A 22,435-nucleotide genomic window follows, 5' to 3' on the forward strand; every position below is an offset into this window, starting at 1 on the left:
TGCGAAGAGCAGAAGAGCAGCCCTCGCGTGCGTGCAGACCCTTCGCTCTCCGTGGAATGCAGCCGCCGGCGGGGGGGGGGGGGGGGGGTGTGCAAATGAATCCAAGCGGGCGGGGAGCATGGAGCTGCAGAGCCCAGCTCCCCAGCACAGCGTCTCTCCTCTGTGCCAGCACCGAGGCTTTGGCATCCCCTCTCTTCCTAGATTTCTGTGCCAGGAAAAGGCAGCCCACCACCTGATCAGCGGAGGGAAGGAAGGCGCGGGGCGCAGGCAGCCCTGACTGCCAGCAAGACAGCTTGTGCCGCGCGGGGGGCCGGGAGGGAGCTCGGGCATCATCTGGGGAGTGCGGGGAAGAACATTCTCCAGGCACTTCTGCGACTCCGGGCCAGCACAAGCCGCACTGGTGTGAGTGTCCGGGAGCCCCCCACCAGGATGCCCACCAGCACCCCAGAGTAGCCAGCCAGTTGCCCGAGGAAACTCAGCTTTACCGTGTCAAAAACTGGGAGGCCCTTTTCACAGAGAGAGGAGAATGGGGCCCAGCTCCTTGGTGCTAACCCATCAAGGGCAACGGAAAGAGAGTCTATAGAGCGGCTTCACCCGGGGAGCTCATTCCCGGCCCCGCGTGGATCTCCCCTCCCAGTGAAGGCGGGTGGAGCTTGAGCCAGTGCCCGTGGGAGCCGCCGGCCTCCACGCGAGGACCGGGCAGGCTGCTAGCAGTCGTTCCCCACGGCGGAAGGCACCTTCCAGGAGCCACCTCGTTGTTACTTGTCATGTGTCGCAGAGGTTGAGGCGGTGGTCCCCCTGGCTGACTGCTCTTCCCAGCTCCCCAAGGCTGCCGATGGAAGCACTCCAGTTTTGGGTGACAGCCTTGCGGAGATAAAATTCACGTCCAGTGCAGGTCGGCCCCTCACCGTGCGCATTTATTGGTTCTCGTCTATTCCTGGAATTCATTGTGCAGCCATCCCCCTCGTCAATCTAGAACACTTCCTCCCCACTCAGAAGAAACCCTGTGTGCATCAGCAACCACTCCCCTCTTCTTCCCAGCCCCCAGAAACCACAGGTCTTCCCGTCTGTAGAGATGTGCCAAATCTGGACATTGCACAGAAGAGAAAAACATTCCATTTTGGCCACATCTCTGTGGCACTTGGTGAAGACAGAGGGAATGGCCCTTCTCTGCTGCCTCCCAAAGATTCACTTGGAACATGAAGTATTAGAGGTCGTTGCTGCTGTTTGGGTCAAATTTCAGAGCATTTGACAAAGAATCTCTTGATGGCTTCACCCCTCAGTGGTGGTGTTGCAAAATCAGAAGGATTTTAAAACTTGTCTTTTTTCCTGTTCGTTTTTCCAGGTAGCAGAAGGTCAGGAAATTTGTGTGATTGAAGCCATGAAAATGCAGAACAGTATGACAGCTGGGAAAACTGGCAAGGTATGTCCCCAAGTTCCCCCCAGCCCTTGCCAGCTCTGTGACAGGAAGCAGAACTTCCACCTTTGGATCTTGGGTGGTTGGGCCTGGAAGGGACCGTGGAGGTGACCCCTGCCGGCTCCTCGCTCCTGCAGAGCGGGACATTAAGACTGGGAGCTCTTTCCGCCTGGCACCCGTGTGTCCCTGCCTCATGGAGCATCTGTCTGACGTGCAGGTAGTCAAAGAACAATTGTTCTTCACCTTAATGTCTTTCAAATTAAAGGGTCTTTAATTTTTAATGTTTACGTCTGTCTCGGAGTCAGTTATCTGAGACTTAGGTGACACGGCAGGAACTGGTTTTAGAGATTGCAAGAATTAATGTAACTCTTCAACTCTCCACAAAGAGAACAATTCAATTTTAGATCAAGAAGAGCAGAAAGCCCCATGTACACGTGTGGGACATAATGATTTAGGGAGAAAAAAATAATGGAATTGTATTTCCCCTGCAACTTGTTAAGAGTAAAACTTCTCACATGTATTTTCTCCTTGAGGAAAATAGAAAAGTCCTTTTAATAATAACTCCATTATTCTTCCTGCTTCTGCAAAGATGCCACCCATAGCAGAGGGAGCCTTTTCTGAAGGACAGTTTGGTTTGGGGGGTCTGCATCCTGGAGCGAGGCAGGGTGGGGTGGGGCAAGGAGAGGGCAGAGGCCGCCGTGGCCTGCGCCATGGGAAGCGGAGATCGAGCCCTGGGGACATGGGTGCCCTGGCAGAGGGGCACTGTCGGCCCACACTGGCATTTGCATCAGAGAGACAGAGAGGCCCAGTTTAGGGCGGGCGGGCCTGGAGCTGGCTAGTCAGGTTGGAAGGGTGTTTGGGAGAGAAGGCCACGATTGGGGAATCCTGCCTTCTACATCTGATTCTTTTTTCTAAAAGTGAACCCGAAATGGTCTTTGTTCTTGTAGAAATTGTTGGTTTTGCTCCGTGGGATTATTTAACATTTCTGCTGCCTTAGTGTCATGAAATGTCCGGGTGTAATGGGAACTTGGCCTCATTTGGAGGGACCCAGAACATATATAGATGTCCGATGCATGCCGAGGGCCCCTGTTGCTGGACTGAGGTACTAACACACAAATGAACGCGGCCTTAGCTCCCCGAAGGAGCGTGGGGCCCTCATCTGTCGGTGTGTTCGGGGTCCCCGCGGTCTCACGGTGGCTTCTGGGTCGCATGTCTCCGGAGGCTCAGCCGATCCCTGGCCATCGGTGGCCCAGAGCCGCTTTCAGGGCTTTGATGGGCTCCGGGTCAACCTGTACTTTGGCCTGTCCTTCCTGCCCATCCCATTTCCTTCTGCGCCCCAGCAGGGCGCCCCAGGAGTGGCCGGAGCCCCAGCACAGAGGAGCAGGCCCTGGCGAGCCTCGGGACAGGCAGTCCTTATCTGGAGAGCCATTTTTCCTCTCGGAGAAAATTCACAATGGACGCCGGTCCTCCATGTCGTCATCACAGCATGCAAGACGCGTCCTCTGCAAACATCGGAGGCCCCAGATCAGAACGGGCAGCCACTCAGGGCCAGTGGCACCCCCCAGGCCTTTGAAATCGTCACTGCATCGGTTCACGGGGTTCTGAGGGCTCCGGGGCCGCAATTCAAGGGAGAAGGCCCCTTCTGGCCTTCCAGTTCCTAGCGGAGCCGCGAGGACACAGGCCAGGGCACCGAACCCGGCGTCGCGGACATTCTTCCCGTTTGCCGGGTGCCCAGATGCCCGGGAAGGTCGAGCCCGCCATGTGTCTTCAGGCCCAAGCAAGAACCTCCCGACAAGTCAGAAGACTGCCTCTTCTCCACCCCATACCACCCGCCCATTTTAAAGCGGAACACAAATTCGGGAAAGCAAAACCGGACTAGAGACGAGATAAATCCACAGACCGTGAGGGCACAGTGCCTGCTCCATGTCGGGCCACCGAGACCACACGGCCACACGGCTCCACAGCATTTCCTTTCCCTTCAGAAGGAAGTTTATGATCTCAGGCTAAGGGCTTTCTCCTCTTAATTAGGAGTCTCTTGTCTGATGCTTGTGTAATTGTGTGGTGGTTTTGTTTTTGTGTTTGAACCCTAAGTATACCAGTAACTACCAGTAACTCAGACCATTTCTGCCGCCTGAAGCCGCAGAAGAGCTTGGGAGTGCTGGCTGTTGAGGGCTCGCGGAGCATCGGTGCGTCTGGCTCCTAGGGTGCCGTCCAGCTCCGCCCCCAATGAAGAAATGTCTCTTCATTTCCAGAAACGGGTGACGAGATGGCTCCCTCATGGTCTGGTTAATAATTCTGACTCTCCCTTCTTTCTTTCTTTTTTTTTAATTCAAGGTGCAATCAGTGCATTGTAAAGCTGGAGACACAGTTGGAGAAGGGGATCTGCTCGTGGAACTGGAATGAAGTATTTATAGCCTTTCAGTCATCACCCAATTTAATTAGCCATTTGTATTATTATTCTTTCACACTCAATTTATTCACGCGTTTTGCAGGAACACCCCTGTGCAGCAGATTTTACATGGTCATATTTATTCCACATATAGTCAAAACCAACATTCTGCCAAAAAATCACCAATGGAAATTTTTATTGATATAAATACTTGTACATATGATTTGTACTTCTGCTGTGAGATTTCCTAGTGTCAAAATTAAATCAATAAAGCTGAGCATTTGTCTAAATATTAGTTTGCCCTTTTTTTGAATGAAGACAACGTACGTAAGAGGCTATTGGCGGTGCCACTAGCCTTGAAATACTAGCGTTCCATTGTGATCCTTCAAAAAACTTCTGTAAATCCCAGTTCTTTGCCTTCGTCTCACTGAGTTATCATTTACCACCTTCATAATCTGTTTCCCTGCTTCTTCCTGGTTGAGGACCTCGCTCCCATTTGTGGCTATTCTGAACTTCCGAAAGCCCGCGCGGGGCCGCCGGGGAGTTTGGAAATCCCTCCTGCGCGGCTCCCACGGGTGAGTGCGGGGCCCACGGACCCGGCGGGCGGCCCCCCTCCCCATCCCCCAGGCTTTGCTGGGGCTCTCTCACCCCAGGAGTGGTGGGTGTGGCTGCCACAAGCCCATCAGTTGATACCCATCCTTGCCTTTTTGTGTTTTTGTGAAGCAAGTTTCCAATTAAGAAAATAGGGCTAAAAATACTGATCCTGTCTTTATGCCAGATGCAGTTAGTGATCACAGTCTACCATTAAGTTGAAGAGCGAGGGAGCTCTCCCAGCGGAGAACGAGGTTACTAAGGATCAGCAGCTGCATTGTCAGTTGCTTCTGAAATTCTTGGAATACATTTCATACTTTGCTGGTAAGTAAACAGAGGCAGAGTCGTGCGCTGATCTGAATCTACGCTGACAGATTATCAGATGGAGGTGGGTAGTAATTGGTACTTCGTGCCTTGCTAAAATTATTTTAAGTGCTGTTTGTATTTGGAAGCTAAGCTTTCTGTCAGGCCTGAAGAACAAATTACTAACGTGTTGGTTCTTCTCTGAAAGGCCACCCAACCCCCCAAATGCTGCTCCCTTCGGAGGCAGGGACGGCACCTTGCCACTGGGCCTCGGGCTTGGGTGAGCTTCCATCTGAAATCGGGGTGTTCAGCAGCATCTGCCAGCAAGTAGGTGGCTTGTGATTTTGCTAGATTAGAATGAAAAGAACCTTCTACCAAGTAAGTAAAGCCCCCTCCCCCTCCCCAAAAAAAGCCAACAGTAGTACCAACACTTTTAAATTTGGTTTCCTAAAACATCCAGTTTAATATTATATGATCATCTTTAGTAATCCCTTCTTTAATAAGCTTGATCTGAAAATTGTGAATACTAATGTTTTATATGCTCTAAAACTACCCCAAACACAATGTTTTTCTTGAGGTTCTTTTATTACACTGAGATAACCCAAATCAGTTTAAAAAATTATTCTTCTTGCTGCCACAAGTTAGAATCAATACAGTAGGGTTGCTAAAATCTAGCTGCTACACGAAGTCTACATTTTAAATGTTATCTTCAGAGCAAAGCAAAGCAAAAAAAAAAAAAAGTGACATATGAGTTCTTGAAATGTCATTTAGGGGAATTAGGATCCTGAATTTTCCTTATCTGATCTATTCAAGCCCGTGGCATTCTGGAAGCAGCAAGCAACAAAGCGCTGTCGGCTAGACAGACTTCAGGCATAATTTTGTGATCAGTGTGTCAAAATATTGGGAAAATCGGCTGCAGCTGAAAAAGAGATTGTTCCTTTTCCCACAGATTGAGTTTTATAAGTGTTTCAGAGGACATTATTACACGGGTGCACTGAGTGCAGACGGGCTGAGGGCGTCTCATCATCGGGGCTCTGTCCCCCGGCCCCTGGCGGACCAGCGGAGGATTGGTCCTCGCGCTTGTCATCTGTTCTCCCGCGGATTGTAGCGAAGCCCGTGCTCACCCTGGAAGTCGTAGTCGTCGTGGTGCGGCAGGCGGACCCACTCGGGTGCGTAGGTGACCGTGCTGTACACGAAGCACTGCAGGGTCCCGTCGGCGGCCGGTGTCTCCTCGGGCGCCCCGCGCGCGCCTTCCCACTCGAGGACCGCGACCCGCACCGGGGTGCGCTGGTACACGTCCGGGCAGCCCTCAAACTCGTCGAGGAAGCTCAGCATCCGCTCGTCCACGGCGTAGATCTCGCCGAGCACAAGCCGCCCTTGCCCCGGGAGGTTGAGCAGACGCGGGATGTTACGTTCACCGGCGATCACCAAGGGGTAGGGCTCCAGCGTGCGGCCTCGGCCGCGGAAGGCGGCGCAGCCGTTGGTGGGGTCCAGCAGGACCTGGTGGTTGGGCTGGCCTCTCTTCAGGGTCCCGTACACGAACACGCGGGCCATGAGGGCCAGGAAGCTGCGGGGGAGAGAGCAAGCAGACGGTACACACGGTCCGGGCAGAGCCCGCAGGCTTGGTGGGGGTTGGACGCTTTGGGGAGGGCCGGGCAGGCAAAGGGCCGGGCTCTGCTGGGCTGGCAGGGCTCACGACGGCAGCACAGCCCGGAGCCCCCTACTCTGCACCATCCCTGGGGGGCTCGGCGACCCCGGGAAACACGCCACCCTTCACCGGCTACTGGGCGAAGGCACTCGGGAAAGAACAGACGCGTCCGAAGGAGCCAGCCTGTCTGGGGTCAAGCCCTGCAGAGCTGCTGTTTCTTAGACCAGTTAGTTTTTAATGTTTTTGAAAGGACTTTAAAAGTTACACTATAAATGTTTTTTATAGCTACGTTAGAGGTACTGGTAAGCAAACATACCTACATGTACGCACACACACACACACACACACACACACACCTATAAAGTAGTCAGGTTTCAGCACTAAGCTTATATTCTGGTTCTGGCGGCAGGACGCAGCCAACTTGAACGATCACACCTTCCGGTTCCTTTCCAAGGTCCTAGAGGCTAATGAGGCTTCCCTGTGACTCACTGTGACTCAGCGCAGCAACCTCGGCTCTCGTGTGAAGGTAGTTACTGCTCACCTGGGTCTGGGCCACAGATGGTTGCATAACTGAGAAGAGTCACCTGTGCGAAAGTGACTCACACAAATGATGAAGTTCAGGCGGGCCCCTCTCTCCTCAGGGCCTGGCGCCTCGCCGGCCTCCCTCCCGCGCTATGTGCTGGTGGCAGCCCGCCACCAGCCAGGGGCCCCGGGAGGGCACCGCCCCCTGATGTCAGTCCCGTGGCAAGTGGCCCTTGGAGAAGTCACACTAGGCCCGCAGGACTTCCACTTTTGGTGTGGGGTCTGGGCCTCGCTCCACCTCCTCAGGGCGTCCGGGGAGGGCGCCCGGCCCCCAGAGACCCACACATCTGCCGACGCCTGCCCACTCCTCTCCCGTCCACTGCCTCGGTCACCAGCCTGCGGAGCGTCAGGAGTTCCGCGGGCTTCGGGTAAACTGCGGTCGGAAAGGCTTGCCGTGGGAGCACCAGGCTGCCTGTACAGGTGCGTGCTGGGCACTGTGAGCAGGACGGGGACGCGGTGGGAGCTCTAGTTCTGTGACTCTGGTCACAGGGAAGGACAAACTAGAGCTGTGGGGTGTGAAGGGGGGGCGTGCTGGGCCCGAAAGTCTGGAGGTGAATCAAGGAGAAGCTGGAGCGCAGGTACAGAGGGATGAGGACCATGTAGGCACCCAGGGCCGCTGCTGGGGGACCAGGGAGGATGGGCAAACCTGGGCACAGAGGGCGTCGAGAGGAGCGACGCGGACAGAGGGGTGGGCTGCGCACCAGCCCTGGAGACCAGGCATTTGGGAGGAGCCTCCTGAGTCCCTGACACTTGCATCCTGGCTGCTGGCACCATCTGTCCACAGCTCCTCCCAAGGGAACCCTGGGCCCAGCCCTCCCTCACCCTGGTCGCCATCACCACCCTCGCCCAAGGACTGCCCCCAACCCCAAATGGGCCTACTCCTCCGCTCCCTGCAGCCTCTCCCCAGGGCAGCGCCCAGAGGGTCTCAGCCACGCTCCACGGCTCTCCTCCCTGCCCCCCCCCCCCCGCCCCGGGCCATCCCCAGGGGGTGCTTGCCCACCTGGAGGCCCCTTCACAGAGGCCACCTCGGGGCTGGCCCAGAGCGGCACCCCACCCAGCCGAGGGACCCCACCGTCGCCCTCGCTTGCTCTCCACGGTGCCTGTTCTCTAAGTGTCCTCTAAGTGGTCCTCTTCCCTGCCAGAGCCTTAAGAGCTGGAAGGAAACTTGGAAACATCTCGTCCGGTGATGCCTGCTCTCAGGTTTGGTGAGGATCTAAGAACGCACAGCCCGGCAAAGCCAGTCCAAACTGGAGACCCGCTCCTCTCAATCACTGGTGCCCTAGCTTTTCTCTTTGATTAAATTTTAAAGTAATATGTGTCCATAATGTAAAAAGTCAAATAGCTTTACCAGAACAATGAAACTGCCTACTCTTTTCCACTCCCTGGAGGCAACACTTTTAAGCCTTTAAGCTGTGGCATTTGGTATTTGTCTTCATATTGTTGATGACTTACGCACTGCTACTTCTTGAGGTTTTAAATTACGTCTTACCTTCCAGGCTCGCATGGTGGTTTAAAGCGCAGACTTTAGAACCCAATTGCCTGGGTTGTGACTTGAGGCAAACCACTTAACCTCTCCGCCTCGGCTGTAAAAGGAGGTCCTAATAGCAAGCTGCTGCGGGGGGCTGCGCACCCACAGTCCAGCTCGTCCTGCCCGGGAGGCCCGCGCTCCCTGCTGGCTGGGCTCGTTCCCGCCACAGGCACTGCGCGCCACGCCCCGAGCCCCGAACGCGCGCCCGCCCTGCCCCGCGTCCCTCCGTCCCTCCGTCCCTCCCTTTGACTGCTGTCACGGTTTCGGGCAGAGCCGTATTCATTTCAGCATCAGAACTATGTAAACACTGTTCTCAGATAAGGCACAGAGTGTACTACCATTAATTTCCTTTCTTGGACAACTTTTCTGTTTTTCTTGGAATTAAAAATTGCTTGCAGCTTTTTTCCCCCTCTGCTCAAGTTTCTCTGACAGTAATTCAGCCTCTCATTTTCCGAAAGTGCTGCAAGCATCCTTTCAGGCCTGACCACTGTTAAAGAACAAAAACTGAACTCAGTAAGTGTGAAGATCTAATTGCCTTTATGACTCAATTCATGAATCAGGCAGCTTCCCATCTGGCCCATAGAGGGGATGCTCCGAGTTGCTGCACAAAATGGAAGGTTTTTACGGGAAGGCAGGTGGGGCAAGGAATTTATTAGCAAAAGAAAAGGATTGTTCCAGGCAAGGTCACCTTCCCTCAGGTGGCAGTCTTACTAGGCAGGTCACCTCCTGAACCTCCTGTTCCTCTGGGGGATGGGGGAGGGCCCACGTGACAGATTACTTCATCAGTGCAAAGCAGAAAATTCCTGATTGACCGGTTAAGACTACGTTTCTAGGAAGTCTGAAAGTATAATTAGGTTAGATGTAAAGTCCTGACTCAGTGACTTGGCCTAAAATGCAGCCATTTGGGGCCTCTGTTCTTTTTTGTTTTTTTAAGTTTATTTACTCAGGTAACCTCTACACCCAACACGGGGCTCAAATCCATGACCCCAAGATCAAGAGTTGCATGCTTTTCCAACTGAGCCAGTCAGGCACCCCCTGTGTCTCTTTTTACCACCAGGGACTGGGTTCCATTCATGGCGTGTCCTGCCATGCCACCCAGGGCTTCCCTGAGCCCCCGCATCCCGTGGCCCCATCTTCCTCAACTCCCTCATTTTGCTGAAGCTAATTCTTTCCCATCCTTAATTAACAGTGTGGCTCAGTGGAGAATTCTAGAAACAGTTTTCTTGAGAGCTTTAAAGGCATTCTTGTTTTCTGTTTCCCATGTTCTTGTTGAGAAGCCCAGTGCCATTGGACTCCACCATCCTCTGTTCAGGACTTGAGCTTTCCTCTCTGGAGACCTGTGAGGTCTTCCTTTTTCCCCTCAGATTCTGAGGTTACAGTGTATTTTTTTGTGTATGTGTGTTTTTTTTAAGATTTACTTGAGAGCAAGCGAGAGTACGAGTGGGGGATGGGCAGAGGGACAGAGAGAACCTCCAAGCAGACTGACTCTGTGCTGAGCGCAGAGCCCAACGTGGGGCTCAATCCCATGACCCTGAGATCATGACCTAAGCTGAAATCAAGAGTCGGATGCTTAACCAACAGAGCCGCCCAGGTACCCCACTTCTTGTGGGCTTCCTTCATTCACTGTGCTGGGAATTTCTATCTGAAAACTCACCATCTTGGACCACGGGGAGTTTCCTTCTTGTTTCTACCTTCTTGTTCTCTTTCTGGTCTCCTAATACTCAGGTATTGTGTATCCTGGATTAATTTTCCCATTTTCTCTCTCTCCTCCCTTTTTCCAGGTTTTTTTCTTTATAGTCTACTTAACTCTCAGTCCTTCTGTGAATTTCTATTTTTGCCATCATAGTTCTTTTCCAGCTCGAAGCCACCTCTCATCTTTGGGAAGGTATTAATTATCATGGGTTTGGGTGGTGGTTTTACGTTTTCATCTTTGCCTGCCTGGCTTTTTGTTTTGGTGCGTGTTTCTTTAGAGGTTTTCTTCAAATGCTGGTAATCCTTGGCTACTGGCCTTTCATGTTGAGAATCCAGACATCATATAGGCAATGAAGGCTCTGTGTGCGAGGGAGAGAGCCTGATGGTTGGCAAGCCTCGTGTGGGGGATCAGTAGGTTTGGGCGGTGCAGGCTGGGGTGGGGCACTCCAGATAACAGAATCTATAGGCATGCAGATTTCCTTCGATCTCCATTTTCTGGGTGCCGCCCAACCCCACCCCAGCTGGGACCAGTGTCCCCAGTATCAAGCCTCTCTGGACAGTGTCTCACCTGCTCCCTGCTGGGAAGAAGAGACTGGGTGTCTGCTCCCTATACAGACTTTCACCCTTTCCTGCTGTTTCTTCCCTGACCCTCCTCTTCCTAGGCCCATGGGTCCGGAGTTTCTCTGGCCGCCTGCTGTACTGGTCACCAGTTGCTTGCTGGCTTCGCACCACGCAGGGACTTCCGGTGTCTGGTTTCTCCAGGCTGCTAAGTCATTTTCTGTCTTCCAGAATTTCGTTGCCCTCCCTCATCTTCTGTCTTTCTGGGTCACTGGAGTGGTATTTAGGGAGAAAGCAGGACCAGAAGAGCCTGTTCCTCTTGCGTCTCCTTCTTGGGGAACCCTCACTGCAACAACCATGCTGCCATTTCACAGGGCCCTCAGCCCCTTCATCTTTCCAGAGGCTCAGTGTGAAATGGGATGGAAGTGGAGGTTCGGGAACCACTTGCTTAGAGGGGCGCTGAGAAGAGTTTATTGCACCAATGACGTGGGTGTGTGTTAGGTTGCCGAGAAAGCCAGTAAGGCGGCAGTCGTGGGCCCAGAGAGGGCTGGACATGGCTGGGGGACAGAGGGAGTATGCTTACAGAGGGGATTCGTGTCCCCTGAAGCAAGAGCATGAGGGGAGAACAGGAAGCAACCAAAGGAGAGGGAAAGGCCAGCAGGGCACTCAGGGAGCCACAGGGGAGCTGAGTTTGTCGCCCCAGAATATGCCTCTTTGGCAGGAGGATTACTTCAGGCTGATTATTTTTAAGAAACACAGGAGAAGCTCTGTTAGAAGGGACCCTTTTTTAGAAGAGTCATTTGCATTTCTAAGGGGTGTCTCCATTTGTGAGGTTATCTTCCTACTGTACCAGCAAGAGGAGGATGGCTCTCCATCTCTAGAAGCTCTATCAGTGCCCAAGGCAAAGACTGAGAGATGCGTAACTTTACCCTTCTTCACTGTGCTTCGCCTGCAAACCTCCCACACCTGGCTCCTGAGGCCCCAACATCTTTTGTCTTTAGCTGGAGATAGTACCTAAGGGGAGGGTGCGGGCCATTTAGGGAGTTACTCAGTTCCCCTGGGTCTCGCCATGTATGCAGGAGATACACACGTTACAAAAGTTTTGTGTTTCTCTCCTGTTAATCTTTTACTACAGGAAGTAATACGGGTGGAGGGAAAATTATGTTCCTTCCCCACTTAGGAAATGAGACATATTCTCCCCTCTCCCGTTCGCCGTGAAGGTCTAGGGAAATAGACTGGTAAACAGGCAGCCTCAAAAAAAAAAAAAAAAAAAGTGGAGCAGGGACAGTGGGAAAGAGTGTGCTGAAGGCGTGGTGATGGGGGCCCTGCCTCAGAAGGGACAGATGGGTGGCCACAGGGATGTTCATGCTGAGTTGCCTGGCCTTTCCTTAAAATAGGTGATGTCCTCTGCCCAGGATGGGGCGGGTACCACCAGGGCTGAGGACCTGTAGAATGGAGAGGTTCAGAACAGTCCTACTAGAAAAAGCCTGGGCTTTGGAATAAGAGCTACAAGATGCCAGAGCGGGTTCTCAGCAAAGACAGTGCTGAGCTTTCCTTACTCCGGGGATTCAGCTGCAAAGGAAGAGAAGAAATCCCTCACCCATGAATGGACAAGCCGGCCTAGAGGAAGGACAGAAATCGTGGTCAGAACGCTGCAGAGGATGGCGCTCCTTCAGGGGCTGATTCCTCCCAGCGATGACCAGGCACCATCCGCCCAGCCCTGTGCCATGTCTGCTTCCCAAATCTGCCCCACGCATTAGAGACAGGTGGTGGGACCCCACTGAGCGGACGGGGAAGCTAATGGGGCAGAGACGAGGCTCCAGGCATAGAACCTGTGGGGGCAGCGCCAGGGACGGGGCCTAGGTCTGCTGGGCTCGTGGTACCCCCAGCGCTCTGCACGTCAGGCTGACCCCAAGGCCACGGGGAGGTGACCCTTTCAGGGACAGGCCAGGATTCAGGCTCTGCAGTGACAGTGACGGTTTACAAAGGACATACCTCACTATATTCTTCGTCTCCCCCACTTGTTTTCACTGAATTTTTATTTAAAAAAAAAATTTTTTTTTAAGATTTTATTTACTTATTTAATTGACAGAGACAGCGAGAGAAGGAACACAAGCAGGGGGAGTGGGAGGGGGAGAAGCAGGCGCTCCGCTGAGCAGAGAGCCCGATGCGGGGCTCGATCCCAGGACCCTGGGACCATGACCTGAGCCGAAGGCAGTCACTTAACCAGCTGAGTCACCCAGGCGCCCCTTCACTAAATTTTATTTGATAAACCAATTCCTTCTCTGAATCTCTTATTTTCAAATTTTTAAAAATTGTGATAAAATACACAAAATATAAAATTTATCACCCTATTTTTAATTGTACAGTTCAGTAGTGTTAAATACATTCACATTAGTGTGCACCCATCACCACCATCCATCTCCAAGACTCTTTCCATCTTACAAAACTGAAACTCTATACCCATTAAATAGTAACTCCCCATTCCCTGTCTCCCCACCCCTGACAAGCCCATGCTACTTTCTATGAGTTTGACTACTCTAGGTACCTCTTATGAGTGAAATTATATAATGTCTCTGTTTTTGTGGCTAATTTCATGGAACATAGTGTCCTCAAGGTTCATCCATGCTGCAGCACATGTCAGAATTTCTTTCCTACTTAAGGCTGAATAATTCTCCATCATACGCATACACCACATTTTATTCATCCATCCACCAAGAGACATCTGGGTTGCTTCCACTTCTCGGCTGTTGTGAATAATGCTGCCACGAACATGGGATTGCTAGATCATACGGTTATTCTATGTTTAATTTCCTGAAGAACCTCCGTTCTGTTTTCCATTAGCGACTGTACAATTTTTACATTCCTACCAGCAGTGCACAAGGGTTCCAGTTTCTCCACATCTTTGTCAGCACTTGTTGTTTTCTGTTTTGTTTTGCCTTATTTTTGATAGTGGCCATCCTAACTGGTGTGAGGCAGTATCTCACTGTGGTTTTGATGTGCATTTCCATGACTGGTGATGTTCAGCATCTTTTCATCTGCTTATTGGCCACTCGTATATCTTCCTTGGAGGAATGTCTATTCAAGTTTTTCACTATTGCATTTTAGTTCTCTATATCTTCTGGATATTAACCTCTTACCAGATGCATGATTTACAAATATGTTCTCTCACTCCACAGGTTATCTTTTCATTCTGTTGGTTGTGTCCTTTGATGCACAGTTTTGAATTTTGGTGTTGTCCAATGTATTTTTACTTCTGTTTCCCATGTTTTGGTGTCATATCCAAGAAATCACTGCCAAATCCAATGTCATGAAACTTTTACCCTATGTTTTCTCAAGTTTTATAGCGTTAGCTCTTACATTTAGGTCATTGATCCATTCTGAGTTAATTTTTGTATGTGGTGTAAAGGAAGGGTCCAGCTTTATTCTTGTGCATATGGATATCTGGTTTTCCACTTGCTGTAAAGACTATCCTTTCCCCATTGGTCTTGGCACCCTTGTCAAAAATCATTTAACTATATATGCAACGATTGATTTCTAGACTCTCTATTGTCTTTCATTGGTCTCTATATGTGTGGGTCTTTAGGTCAGTACCACACTGTTTTTGACTGCTGTAGCTATGCAGTAAGTTTTTTGAAATCAGGAAGTAGGAGACCTCCAACTTTGTTATTTTTCAAGATTACTTTGCTTATTTGGGGTCCCTGGATATTCCTTATGAATTTTAGGATGGATTTTTCTATTTCTGCAAAAATGCAACTTTGGGAATTTTCATTAAGAGTTGAATTAAACCTGTAGATCACTTTGGGTAGTATTAGCATCCTAACAATAGTCTTCTAATCCATGAACATGAGATATCTTTCCATTTATTGTCTTTAATTTCTTTAAGCAATGTGTTGTAGTTTTCAGTGTATAAGTCTTTCACCTCCTTGGTTAAGTTTATTCCTAAGTATTTTATTCTTTTTGATGTTACTGTAAGAGGAATTAGTTTTTATATTTTCTTTTCAGATTTTTCAATGCTAATATATAGAAATGCAACTGATTTTTGTGCACTGATTTTTGTATCCTTCAACTTTGCTGAATTTATTTATTAATTCCCACATTTTTCTTGTGGAAATCTTACGGCTTTCTACATATAAGATAATGTGAACAGAGATAATTTTACTTCTTCCTTTCCAATTTGGATATCTCTTATTTCTTTTACTTGTCTGATGGTTTCAGGTAGGACTTCTAATACTATGTTGAGCAGAAGTGGTAAAATTACAAGCATCCTTGTCTTGTTTCTGGTCTTAGAGGAAAAACTTTGTCTTTCATCTCTGAGTATGAGGTTAGTTTGGGGCTTTTCGTATATGGCCTTTATTATATTAAGGTAGTTTCCTTCTATTCCTACTTTAAGTGTTTTTACCACAAACTTGTGTTGAATTTCGTCCAGCTTTTTTTCCTTCGTTCTATTAATGTGTATTACATTGATTTTCTTATGTTGAACCACCCTTGCATTCCTGAGATAAACTGCAATTGGTCGTGGTATATAATCCTTTTAATGTGTTGCTGAATTTTGTTTGCTAGTATTTTGTTTAGAATTTTTGCATCAATCCTCAGGGATATTAATCTGTGGTTTTGGTAACAGAGAATGCTGCTCTCATTGAATGAGTTTGGAAGTGTTCCCTCCTCTTCAATTTTTGGGAAGATTTGGTAGAATTCACCAGTGAAGCCATCTGGTTCTGGTCTTTGTTTTTAAAGTGTGCAAGTTGGGGGAGTGGGAGAGAATCTCAAGCGTAACCCATGACCCATGAGATCATGACCTGAGCTGAAACCAAGAGTCGGATGCTTTAACCTACTGAGCCACCCGGGCATCCCATGTTAAGAGGTTTTGATTACTAATTCAATCTCTTTTCTGGTTATTAGTTGTTCCAATTTTCTATTTCTTCACAGTTCACCTTGGTGGGGTGTGTTTCTAAGAATGATCCATTTCATCTAGGTTTCCAATTTGTTGGCACACAACTGTTGTAATTCTTTTTATTTCTACTAAATGGGCTGTAATAGCCCCTCTTTTATTTCTGACTTAAGTTATTTGTATCTTTCTTCTTAGTAAATTGAGAAGTTTGTCAGTTTTGTTGATTTTCTCTGTTGTTCTTCTGTTCTCTAGTTTATCTCTGCTCCAATCTTTATTTTTTCCTTCCTTTTGCAAAGTGTAGTTTTTCTTCTGTTCTTTGTCTGACATGTTCATCCCATCTCCAGGGGCGGCTATGAGGGTCACAGCCAACAGGACATGTAAAAAAGTCTACTACATGGGCCAGATCTTCTCAGAACCCCAGCCGGGGCTAATTAAGAACATGCCCGTGATTGATTCAGGTTGGGAGAGGGTGGCACTACCATCCCGAGGCTCATACATTACTGTGTTTCAGCCGCGTTAGAGTCTTCGATAAAATGTAAGAGTTCCGTTTAGGAACCAGCCATAGGTGAGCCATTTGGGTTTTTCCAGAGGAAACTGAAGAGCGGCCTTTAGAAGTGGCTCTAACTCTGCTTTAATGTAAAGTACATCCCCCAGGTAGGCCTCTTCTAGGACACTGATGGCTGACCAGGCCCGCCCTGTGGGCCCAGATAGCAGTTGGGGCTCAGCCCTTGCAGGGACCACCGTCAGGCAGGGCAGCCTCAGTGTTCTATTGACGGACGTGTAAGAACGCAGCGCATGGTAAGAGTAAAGAAATGCACAGTGACAGGCCTGAATCGATCCCCATCTCTACCACTTGGCAACTGTGGGTCTTTAAGAAAGTTGTTTTAAAACTGGGTTCATTCTATCTCTACTGACTGCCGATTGTGTGCATGGCCTCAGCACCCAATGAATGTTCTTTCCTAGGTTCTCCAGCCCACCTCCTTCCTTTATCAAGGTCTTCTAAAAATATCTACTAGCTTATATTCCTCTCAATGAAGCCTCTCAAAAAAATAAAACAAAAATAAATATTCCACATAATAAACAGGAAAGGCAATCAAGCCATATCAGTTACTGGTTGGGCCTTAATAATTTTTCAGAGCCAAGAATACCCAGGAAGGTGCTGTGACATAGAAATGATCCTGGATAGGGGCGCCTGGGTGGCTCAGTCAGTTAAGCGGCTGCCTTCGGCTCAGGTCATGATCCCAGGGTCCTGGGATCGAGCCCCGCATCGGGCTCCCTGCTTGGCGGAGAGCCTGCTTCTCCCTCTACCTTTGTCTGTCGCTCTGCCTACTTGTGCTCTCTATTTCGGTTAAATAAATAAATAAATAAAAATCTTTAAAAAAAAAAAAAAAAGTGATCCTGGTTAGACCACAGGTTGTTAACTTCAACTCTGTGGAAAATCAGTCCAGTAGCTTTCTTCTGCAGAAGATAATTTCTTCTCATGAAAGAAAACTGGACAATAAAATTAAACTTCTTTTCTAGGAACTAATGCAGGCTGCTAGAATGACAAATTATAATAGCCTACATTTCATCTATTGAATTGTATCCTTTACTACTTATGTAAGGAAAAAAAAAAGAATGAACATTTTGCATTTCTGGCTCCTTTCATAAGAAAAACATCATTACCTTTCTGATTGTGTTTTGAACAAATACAGATCCTTCAGGAAGAAACTCATCCCTGTGGGGATTGAGAAAGGATCAGAGTTAAGCACTGAAACAAGCAATTAATTCCCATTAGAGGATTAAGGCACTCATGTTCACTTTGAATGAGAAAAACAAATTGTGAATAAAATCATGTACAACCAAGAGGTTACTTGTCAGAGTTAATAAATTAGAGAACCGAAGGGCAAACTGGAATGCACAGGAGAAGCTGAGCACCACGAGAAGCACAGGTGGGTGCACTGCTGGGGTTTTGTGTTCATGGGATAAGATCTGCCCTTCTCTTTAAATGCCACAGAATAGGTCCCTGTCCTCTGATGCTGTCCCTCCTCTAACGAATGCAGTCTAAGGAGAAGTCTAAAAGTGTTTTCTACCCTGTTATGTCACCACCCCTGCCACACATGGATTTCCCTACAAAACCAACGAGATGGACGCATGGGAACTACCATTCAACGTGGCCAGGTCTTAAAGCCGACTCTGAATGACCCCGAGCACCATCTCTGCCAAGGGCGTTATCGATGTGTCCAGGACTGACGGGGCCACGGCTGTGTTAGGGTGTGAGCACCTTCCACTTGAGAATCGAAGAGCCCGAAAACCGAAGCCCTGTCCCAAACCCAACCGGTTGGAAGTAGCGTGGACAGCCGGGGGTCAGCCGGGAGGGGGGACAGGCTCAGAGAGTCTCAAAATGTGGCTACTTCAGCACTTGTCAGTATTTACGAAAACAAAACCAGCCCTGGACGCGCCCCCCGGCCTGCACTGCGGGAGATGCCGGTCCTCGCTCAGCACTTCTCAGTCTTCAGGCAGCCTGTCTGCGGTTTCGTATTTCCCTGCTGAAGCCGAAATTAAAAGTGATTACAAGTCCTTTCCATAGTTGTTGAACTTCTCCCGCTTAATTTTTTTTCTTAGCCACCTGGTGGTAAGAGTGTAAAAGGCAGGGTTCAGTTGAAGAGTTTATTTTTTTTATTTTTTATTTTTTAAAGATTTTATTTATTTATTTATTTGAGAGAGAGAGAGAGAGAGAGAGGGAGAAACAGCATGAGAGGGAGGAGGGTCAGAGGGAGAAGCAGACTCCCCGCCGAGCCGGGAGCCCGATGCGGGACTCGATCCCGGGACTCCAGGATCATGACCTGAGCCGAAGGCAGTCGCTCAACCAACTGAGCCACCCAGGCGCCCAGTTGAAGAGTTTATTATGCTGGTTTACTAATTGCAACTATCGTGTCTGCCGAGGCCACGTCCGGAAACACACGCGCACCGGGTGAACCAAACGAGCACTCGTCGTCGACTTCCTGCAAAGGGGCTTAGACGGACACCGGCTTCTACCACGAGAACAGCCTTTAAATAAAGGAGCCTCCACAGAATATTCAGCCCGCATGGATTAAAACGTAATGATAGGGGGAAATGCTAGGAAATCTGTAAATCACTTCAGGCTGTCCTCTTTGCTGCCAGCAAGTTGGCCGCACGCTGTGAAATTAAGAGTGTGAGGAAAGGCGGCGCAAGGGACGGGCTCCGGGGGGCACGAGCCTGCGCCTGCGCCTGCGCCTGCGCCTGCGCGGGGCTGGCTGTGGCCGTGGGCGCCGCGGCTCCCCGCACCTGTCTGACCCGCTCCCGCCAAGCCGGCCGCGGGGACCCGCTGTGGCCGCGTGTGAGGGGAAAGCGCGGCGACGCGGAGCACGCCTGGCCGGAGAGGGCTTTTCTTACTTTCGAGAACAGTCCTGCCTCTCAGTCAAGTGGCTACTTCTCCCCTCCCTGTTGTAACATTATTTTCCCTTGAGAAAACGCCCGGGTGTCTGATACAGGCACACATTACTTCTTCAGAAGTTTCTCAGAACCGTCGGAAACAGGTGAAAAAACAAAGTGCCTTGAACTCCGCGCCGGCGCGGGGCCCGGAGCACGGAGCGCGGCAAGGTCGCGTCACTCTCCGCTCCGAGCGGCTGGTGGGCGGCGCGCCGGGGACCTTTGATGCTGTCATTCTCCTGCTTGCCGGTCTCTTTACAGCAACGACAGGGGCTTCCTGCCCGCCGACCCCTCGCCAACCCCACTGACTACCCCGGAAACGATGCTGGCAAAACACCTTTCTGACATTAACCAAGCGGCTCTGGCCAAGCGGCGGTGCCTTTGAAATCAAGAAGTGAGGGTCTCCGCTCAGCTGTCCCCTCCCTCTCTGACCCCTCATGGGTCCGTGAGACAAACGGGCGCTTTATGGTCCCCGATGCCACACTGGGCCCTCTGAGTGCTACCTCGGCAACCATCCCGTGGCTGTCCACTCTTTGGCTCTGCCAGACATTTTACAAAGAGATTTTTTAATGCCATACCACTTTTAAGGCAATTATTTTGCCATCCTTAAAACAAAGTGACCAACGAGGGAGACAGGACCGTCCCCTCCCACCCCCAGGCCCACTCTAAACGTCTGGAAAGAGCAGCTGTAAAATGCCCGCACAGCGAGTCAGGCCAAGGGCTCTAGGGAGACAGGCCGGACGGCGAGCGGGCGGTGCTGTCGGTCCCCGCGGGCTCCCGGCAGGAGGCAAGCGCCCCGGGGAGGCCTGGCCCCCACAGCCAGAGAGGAGCCTGCGCGGCCGCAGGTGGTGGGGCGCGCACTCGTGCTCCCAGCAGGGCTGATGCCCAGGAAGGAGGTGCTGAGAGTCACCGCCACAAAGGGCCCGCCTGTGGCTCCGAGGGGAGACTAGGAATAATGCTGGCCACCAGGAGTTGAGAGCACGGACTCCGTGCCTGGCCCCATGCTAAAGGCTCCACTTACATTCTCAAGCTGATACTCAAGGGGACATCTCCCTACCCTCTAGGTTCTCCCCATTTTACAGATGGGGAAACAGAGTGACTTACACAGGTGCCCAGTTACAGCTGACAGAGCAGATGTGTTTACCTTCACACCCTCCTGCCCTATGAAAGCGCTCACCCAGCTCTGGGAGGAGGCCCTCCTCTCGTCGCTTGCTGCCCTAAACTGCACAGCAGGAACACCTCCCTGCCCTGGGAGGCCCGGGCAGCCAGTGGCTCAGGCCACTGCTCCACACCGGGCTCCATTTATGTCCTCACCCAGAAGGCACCCCCAGGTGTTTACTGAGCAACAAGCATACATCACTGCAACCTGCCAGGCGTGCGCCATGGAATCGGTGCTCAGAAGCTGCCACCATCCTGGAATTCTTGACAATTTATCTTCAACCTTATGTTAAGTGAAGTCTGATGGGACACTGGCTCCATGCAGCCCCACTGGAACAGCATTCTTAATATGCCAGGAGCACGGAACCCCAGGGTGCCACGATGTGTGGGTTTCAGCAAGACTCAAGAGCGAGGACAAGGTAACATGTGACGTCTACGACTGGCTCAGCTGGAGAAGCCAAACTCCATGCCAAGCAGAACTTTGTTGGAACGCAGGAGGGTGGTATATACATTTTTCGGAATGATCCACCTATATGCCTAATGTGTGAATTTTCTTGTGTATAAAATTTTATCTCAAAGAAAACTGGTCTAGGGGTGCCTGGGTGGCTCAGTCGTTAAGCGTCTGCCTTCGGCTCAGGTCATGATCCCAGGGTTCTGGGATTGAGCCCCGCATCGGGCTCCCTGCTCCGCGGGAAGCCTGCTTCTCCCTCTCCCTCTCCCCCTGCTTGTGTTCCCTCTCTCGCTGTCTCTCTCTCTGTCAAATAAATAAAATAAAATCTTTAAAAAAAAAAAAAAGAAAACTGGTCTAAAGAAAATGATTGAGATCATAGAAGGAACACAATTTGCTGGCCTCTCGGTCTATAATTACTATTACCGGATTATATTCTTATCTGAGTTCAACATGCTTCACAATCCCCAATCAACAGCAAAACCTTCCCATCTCTTATTTAGGATTTGTGGTGGCCTCCCTTAAACTTAGTCACTTTCTAGAATCCAACATGCAGTGAAACAAGGCCAACAGACTTCTCGGGATCTGTCTCTGGGCTCGTGGCAGGTGAAGCAGCCCGAGGAGGTAGCGCCGAGGGTGCAGTGAGCTCTGAGGCACGGCTCCTGGGATTCAGACTCGGGGCTCACCAGCTATCATGACCTACCCGGGGCCCATCCACACTGCTGCTGACCAAGCAGAGGTTTCCCACACTTGGCTACTAAGAAATACAGCAAGTGATTTGCCGTCTAGAATACGTTTGCAAGCCTGCTAGAGAAGAATGCAGCTCTTAACCAACATGCTGGCAGTTGCTCAAATATGTTCATTCTGCCCGGCACAAGGTCAAGGAGAAAGAGCCAAGGATCTGTGCCGTATCCCAACCCGACGTCCATCCGGAGGGCTTGGCGAAAGGGCCAAGGGGTCTGGTTCGAAGCAGGTAAGTCCCACCTACCTTGTCTGCCCCCAAAGGTCTTTGTTTTTCTTCAGTGACAACTCAGGCCAAAAGCAATGGAGGGCAAGGGAATGACTATCCGTCAGTGTACCATTTAACAGGTTTTGTTTTTCAGAAACATTTTAAGGCTATATTAACAAAGTGGTTTTTATTCAACTGTTCTGCTTTCTTAGATGAGAAATGGGGAGCTTGGAAATACAACTTAAATTTAAGTCTGAAGCAACACAAAAGCACTATTACAAAATGTCAGAGAAAGCCATTCATTTTTAGGTGGTTTGCTAACTATTCTAGAAAGAAGAGAACACACACCTATTTAAACTACTCGTAGATAACCACTTTAGAAGTCAGGCCTACCCAAAATTCTTTCAAATGCAGGTGAGGGTTCCTGGCTAGGCCTGAGCCCATACTCCCTTGTACTTAAATCAGTATTTCAAAGCTCTGGAGGAACAAGCCTCCCAGAAGGAGCACTGGACAGAGAGCTGAGAAATCAGAGGTCAAAGCCAAGCTCGGCCACCTGTCAGAGGGAGCCGCCTCACCCAGCCAGATGGGGCAAGGCCGCAGCCGTTGGTAGTGAGAGACGCGGGTATCCTGGGCTTGGCTGCCCTGGGACCCAGGATCCACGGGACAGCCAATCACAGGCCTCTCCCAGTGACGTGGGACAGAATGAATTAGCGAAAAGACTCTGAAAGATGACCACCAAATACAACTACAAAGCTCCGGAACACCACCTGAGCTACAAAATGAACCCTGAGCGTTACCCAGAAACCACACGTGGCTCCCCCACTGGTTTGGCTGGTGCTAACCAGGACT

At 50.3% G+C, this 22,435-nt stretch overlaps 2 protein-coding genes across 9 annotated transcripts in view; one reads left to right on the plus strand and one right to left on the minus strand.

Moving 5' to 3' along the window:
* PCCA (propionyl-CoA carboxylase subunit alpha) overlaps nt 1-4,096 on the plus strand; it is a 369,494-nt gene extending 365,398 nt beyond the window's left edge. For all 3 annotated transcript variants that reach the window (XM_081815165.1, XM_081815167.1, XM_081815166.1), the window contains 2 exons: nt 1,346-1,423; nt 3,752-4,096. In XM_081815165.1, coding sequence (XP_081671291.1) covers nt 1,346-1,423; nt 3,752-3,820 — 147 coding nt within the window. In that variant the 3' untranslated portion in view covers nt 3,821-4,096. The remainder of the gene's footprint in view (nt 1-1,345; nt 1,424-3,751) is intronic.
* Nucleotides 1-22,435, minus strand: part of GGACT (gamma-glutamylamine cyclotransferase) — a 115,943-nt gene that overhangs the window by 61,048 nt on the left and 32,460 nt on the right. For 2 of the 6 annotated variants that reach the window (XM_081815171.1, XM_081815172.1), the window contains exon 3: nt 5,265-6,267. The exons of 3 other annotated variants lie outside the window; for them this stretch is intronic. In XM_081815171.1, the coding sequence (XP_081671297.1) occupies nt 5,784-6,254 (471 nt within the window). In that variant the 5' untranslated portion in view covers nt 6,255-6,267 and the 3' untranslated portion in view covers nt 5,265-5,783. Of the gene's footprint in view, nt 1-5,264; nt 6,268-8,419; nt 16,896-22,435 lie in introns of those variants that run through there. One more of the 6 variants, XM_006731837.3, reaches the window with a different exon arrangement.

Source organism: Leptonychotes weddellii, chromosome 3, assembly GCF_054177405.1.
Source record: "Leptonychotes weddellii isolate Sample4059 chromosome 3, ASM5417740v2, whole genome shotgun sequence".
NCBI lineage: Eukaryota > Metazoa > Chordata > Mammalia > Carnivora > Phocidae > Leptonychotes > Leptonychotes weddellii.